Source organism: Gossypium hirsutum, chromosome A01, assembly GCF_007990345.1.
Source record: "Gossypium hirsutum isolate 1008001.06 chromosome A01, Gossypium_hirsutum_v2.1, whole genome shotgun sequence".
NCBI lineage: Eukaryota > Viridiplantae > Streptophyta > Magnoliopsida > Malvales > Malvaceae > Gossypium > Gossypium hirsutum.
In genome coordinates, this window is record NC_053424.1 from 23023367 (window position 1) to 23029275 (window position 5909).

At 31.5% G+C, this 5909-nt stretch overlaps 1 protein-coding gene across 2 annotated transcripts; it reads right to left on the minus strand.

Moving 5' to 3' along the window:
* Nucleotides 1-3201: 3201 nt before the first annotated feature.
* On the minus strand, nt 3202-5117 carry LOC107918013 (aldehyde oxidase GLOX1). 2 transcript variants are annotated; one of them, XM_041111670.1, is made up of 2 exons: nt 3590-5117; nt 3202-3510 (listed from the first exon to the last, which is right to left on the minus strand). In XM_041111670.1, exons 1-2 carry the CDS (start codon nt 4980-4982, stop codon nt 3446-3448), a joined length of 1458 nt encoding a protein of 485 aa, XP_040967604.1. In that variant the 5' UTR covers nt 4983-5117; the 3' UTR covers nt 3202-3445. The 2 variants fall into 2 exon arrangements, with proteins under 2 accessions (XP_040967604.1, XP_016702991.1); XM_016847502.2 differs by having other exon boundaries at nt 3202-5117.
* Nucleotides 5118-5909: the final 792 nt, after the last annotated feature.

Here is a 5909-nt window from a genome sequence, read left to right on the forward strand (position 1 = left end):
ATTATTATAAATTACCACTCTAACTATGATTCAATTATTAAATAAATCTTTTATAACTATAATTTTAATATTGATTTTTTCTTTCACCATCATAATAATATTTTGATAACATGTTAAAATAAAGCTTCCTAACATGATAGCATTTTCATGTGTTATAGAAAAATGGCAATACAATTTGGAAAAAAATTGGAGTACATTTAATATTTCTAATAAAATGTAATTACTTAATTAATTTTTTTACTCACAATTTAAATTAGTATTTTCAATTTAATTTTAAAATTAATTAATTAATTAATTTTTTCTATTGCAATGTGGATGTCACATTAGCAATTAATTTTTTAAATATTAAAAAAATAAAAAATATTTTTAACAATTAAAAATTGTTAAAAAATAAATTTATAAAAAAAAGATTTTTTTAAAAATTAATTAATTACTAACGTGGCATACATGTGGATTGCCATGTAGATTCCACGTTAGTAAACTTAATAGACATTAGTTTTCCATTCATTTTGGGATGATTTGACAAACAATACAAGTTTAAGGGCTAAAATAGGTGAAAAATTAAATAGGGAGCTAAAATGACTTAAACACGATTAGTGCGGCTTGAACCTAGACTCTACCTGAGACGGTGAACACTTAGATTATCAGGCCATCACATGAGGTTCAATTTTTTTAATATTTATTGAGATAGTATATAGTACATGTTAGAATCATTTGACTCATTTCTATGTAACAATGAGTGAATCAATTTTCAGATTTAAAATATCTTTGGATGAGATATTTTAAAATTTTAAAGAACTAAAATACTAACATTTTAAAATTTTAAATTTCAAAATTTCACTCACTAACTGTTAAAATTAGAATTTGAAAAAAAAAATGAATTTCCGAATTTTTTTTTGTTTAGATGCATCATGTGGGGAAAAAAATTCAATTTTCTTTACTTCAATTTTTTTATAAAACATATTTTGCAAATATTTTTTTTAAGTTTTATAATCAATAAATAATACAACATGGACAAAATTCAACTTTTCTTTCTTTCAATGAAGGTGAAATTATTAATTATTAGCTCCATAATTCAAAAACAAAAGTTAGAAATAAATAAGAACGTATGGAGGTTGAGAGAAACAAATATTAAAAATACTAATCATCAAATTAAAAAGTTTTTCATCGCAAAGTAATCTCATGCATAAACATCAAAATTTGCAACTAATAATGGAGTCTTATTTTCTGTTAACTAGTTAAAGCTGGATCAAAATCTAATAACATATTCAACACATTGATGACTGACTTCATATCAACTTTCTTTTCAGAAAAACATATATATTCTGTAGAAGATTCTGCTATCTTACCCACAACAATTGCTAATTCATCTTTTTAGAACATGAGTAGTAATAGAAACATCACTTTGGGTTTCAACGTTTAATTAATCTAAACCTTGAAAACTTACATTTTTCATCTTTCAAATATGAATTCATGATGTTATCGGCATCTATAGCAGTTTTGGCATCATGACCAGTTGCTTCATCCTTTGTACATAAATCCACAATATAATCTCAATTTGGAATCACTTTGAACCGAAAACTATTAGCGTCTTTTTTAGTGTGTTTGGGTAAATCGATTCATTTCAATTGAGACTTTTTAAAGTCTAAAATAAAATTTCATTGTCTGGTAATTTGGGAGATGGTTTTGTTTGTTTGATAAGACATTGATTGTTTTTTTATTAGGTAAAATTATGCGGGTAATTTTAACGATTGTCGATTATTAAGATAACGTGAATTTTGAAGAGTTAAATATTCTCTTTAAAATTTTGAAATTTAAAAGTTGAGAAGTTTTAAAGTTTTACATATGTTTAGAGATCGCTCGGCTATAAAGAAGGTTTGGCTTTAGGTAGTGCCTTCTAATCAACAATGCATATTTTTCTTTAAAAATTTAGTTGAATGTTGGAATATAATTTAAGCAAAAACTTATGGATGCCTAAGGTAGGGATTAATTGGTCTTGTTTTTTTGGACTACTTGTTTGACGAATCTAAAAAATAGGAACTTATTCATTTTCTAAGGTTTATCTTGGAATACCTTTGAAATAGTTAAAACTTTGATTAGTTGGATGAAGCAGTATACTTTGGTGCGCATGAAAACACCAACTGGTCAGCAAGAAATTGATTCAAATATTCAATTTTCTGGTAATTGTTATTTTTTAAATATTGATGGGGTGGTTAAACTAAATACAAACATAGCTTTTGCTGGGGGTGTTATGAAAACCATCATTGAATATAATTATTACTATTATTTGGGGGTATGTTCAGTGTTTGAGACTGAGCTTTGGGGGATGATTTGGTTCTCTTACAAAGGCAAGGTATTAATAGAGTATTAATCCAAATTGATAATATAGAGGTGATTAAATTCATTCAAGAAAGCCAATTGGCAAGTGCGAATTCAACCTTGGTAAGGAGGATTCTTCAACTATTAAAACTGGTTAGATATTGGAGAATAAGGCATGTTTTAAGGGAGAAGAATAGATTTGTGGATTCATTAGCTAAAATGGACTTTGACAAAAAGAAAGATGTTTGGATTTTTGAGGAGGTTCCTGGGGAGTTCTTACATCTTTTGGAATTTCATATTAAAAAGAATGCTTTTGTTTTATATTAATTTGATGTAATGTTTGCTTATTTTATATATATATATATAAAAAGGAAAAAGAAGAGTTTTGTTGAACCTTTTAACCTCTATTCTTTTAAACATGGCCTATAAGCATGTAGAAAAGCAAGCAGTATATTGGTGTAAAGAGAGCAACATGTTGAAAGGGAGAAGCTTAAGCAATATTGATCAATGTTACATTAGTAAGGGTACATAACCATGGTTAATTATTATTATAATAATTTGACACACTAAAAGAATCAAAGTTTAAAGCTTTGATAACCCGGTTATCTTTATCAACTTTGTAATAACAATAAAATAAAATGTTAAGGAAAAGAAAAGATTGGGAAAAAGTTCCATAAATAGACAGGCTGTTTCAGTTGACCACTGCTCGGCTTCTGGATGGCCCATGGCGTCTTCCACACCAAACTAAAACGTGGCTTCAATTAATTAATCAACTACTTTTGTGGTGATTCCGACAACCCCAGATTTGTCAGTTACGATCGTTAAAAGTAGGTGTAGAATTAATTAACAAATGAATTTCTTCATTTATAAGAAATAAACAACTGACGGAAACAATTATCCTCTTTTATTGATACAAATTTGTAAATACATTTGCTTAATGTAGGGGACAATTTTACCACATTGTTGAAATAAACATTTCTTTCTCTAAATAATGATCAAAATTTCACAAACATATCAATCAAAAACTATTTCAAATGGACCCAAATGCCTTGGCTGGGGATGTCTTGATGAACCACAAACAAAAGATAAAAGCCTGCAGGTGCGAGGTTACCCGAACCTGGCGTCATCACTTCAATCTCATACGTTGATTTCCCGGATGCCATAACTTTGTCGTTTCCAAGTACAAGCAACCTTTGATTCATAGAGAAGGAATGGGTATTAAAAGCTGGTGACACCATTGTCACCGACAACAAGTTTAGAGTTACTTCACCTGTAATCACCACTTTAATTTTTAATTTCTTATTGTATCTGATTCCGGACATTGACTTGGGAGCAACAATGGTGGGTCGTAAATTGTTGAATTTGGCGTCCAAATAACCCGGATAGAATGCCTCCAGGCTTAGTTCAGTAGGGTAAAGGACTCCCGTAAAGTTGTAATACGCATGAGGATTGCTTCCACCCACTAAAACTCTTCCATCACGAAGTAATACTGCTGTGGAATGGTACATCCGAGGGATCTTTGTTGGGTTTAGTATCTTGAATCGTGACTCGATTTCATTATCAGGCATGTATAACACTGGATTTAAGACCGGGTCCCTTCCTAAGTCCCATCCTGCTGACCCGGAACGTGCTCCGTTGATGACCAAAACTTTGCCGTTTGGAAGCAATACCATGTCACCCATGACTCTAGCTAAAGGCATAGTTTCCAAGACCCATTTTGGTTTCGGGTCGGTTATTGAGATCCTGGCGCAAGTGTTCAAGGCTTTAACGAACTTACCTTGTAATGCTTGGACAAATGATCCTTTTGGAGCACCGCCACAAACTAAAACTTCAGCTTGAATAGTGGCGGCTGTCAAGTTCTTCAATGGTAGCAATACAGCCGAACCTGTGCTTGGATAGCTTCTTGGCTCCCCACCTGGTATTTTGGGGTAAGTTTTCACCACCTTGTTGTTCACATAATCAAGCAAAATAGCTCGATTGTTGGCGAAAATGAACAGGTTTCCATCGACATTGAGAAAAACAAAAGGGTAGAGATTGTTCTCTACTCCTCGTTCATTGGTTTCCGACAGGAAATGCAACTTGAACGTGTCGGCGGCTATGTTTTTAGGAACAAACTCGTAATTAAATTGTTCTCGGCCGCCGACAACAATTTGTCTTCCATCTGGCAAGACATGATTGGTAGCATACCATCTTTTGGCCGCCAATCCATTTGGTGTTTCGTGCCAGTCGCAGCTTTCGCATGGGCTGAAAACCCTGACCCGAAGTTCTCCGTCGCTGAAACCACCGGTTTGGACCAATTTACCGTCAGGCATGACGGCGCCTGAAGAACACCAAACGTTGCTTTGGACAGTAAGAGCCCTGAACTTGTTGCTCAAAACATCATACTCAACTGAATGCGCCGTACAATCTACTTGGACAGCAGTGTTGGTTGGGTCATTGTGGCATTTCCCACTTGCCAATGGCAGAGTGGATGGGCCGAAATCAGTCCTATCATACATAACAACACGGTCATTTTTAAGGAGTTGCATGTGCATGGATGAGATGCCAATGCTTTTTTGTAGCAGCTGCCACCGGCCGTCGGCAGCAGTGGGGAGGATAAGGGGATGTGAGGCAAAGAGTAGAAGTGAGAAAAGAAATGTACAAAGGGTTGACATTTCTGCCATATGTTTAGCAGATGATATTATGGCTGCTTGTCAGCTTTGGGAACTCTTTTATAAAGGACTTGGTGAGAGAAGCAATGAAGGCTTTGAGATTTGAGACTCCCACACCATGTGGTCTTGCGTGGGATGCTTGTAGTGGTTTGTCTTTATGAAAACGATGGTTTAGTTTCTGGTTTCAAAATTAGGATATGAATGTTCCAAGTTTTTTTTTTTTTTAAAATGAGATTGTTTGAATGATTAGCAAATCGATAATATAATTTTAGAATTGGTAACTAAATTGACTTTGGTATTTATATTCTCTTTTCTTCTTCATTTCGTCTATTCAGTGATTGGTCAATAGGATTTATACTTGGAATTATCATTTAACTTAAAGCTAGGTTAATCGAGTTAATTGGTCCAAATGGTTATCGTTTTCCTTTTGTTGTTTATTTTGCCTTAAAAAAAAGTTTATAATTAGATTTTTTTAGGTTGGTATATGAACTTAATATTTTTTAATTTGGTATTTAAATTTGTTTCAGGTCTAATTTGATATCTAAATTTTTTTATGTTCAATTTAATACCTAAATTTATTAAATGTTATATAAATTACGTAAAATACTAATAGTGTTAAAATTTTTTTTGACTATGCTATAAAAATATTGTCAGTATTAGAGTAAATTCATGTTAAAAAATAGATATTGAGCTATGCTTAATGAATTAATATTAAATAAAAAAATTTTAAAACCACAAATTGAAAGGAATTCATTATTTTCAATTAATAAAATAAATAAAACTAAAAGTAATTGAACATAAAAAATACAAAAAAATATCATATTATCTGTCATATATCGGAAATATATTGATTATTTTTGTTACCACATAAAAAAATATTTTTAGTATATTGGAGTAATTTGTAAAACATTTGACAAATACCAAATCGAAAAAAATAGA

Excerpts from the sequence above, each read along its gene's own strand:
- LOC107918013 (XM_016847502.2), bottom strand. The coding sequence starts at position 4,982 with ATGGCAGAAATGTCAACCCTTTGTACATTTCTTTTCTCACTTCTACTC.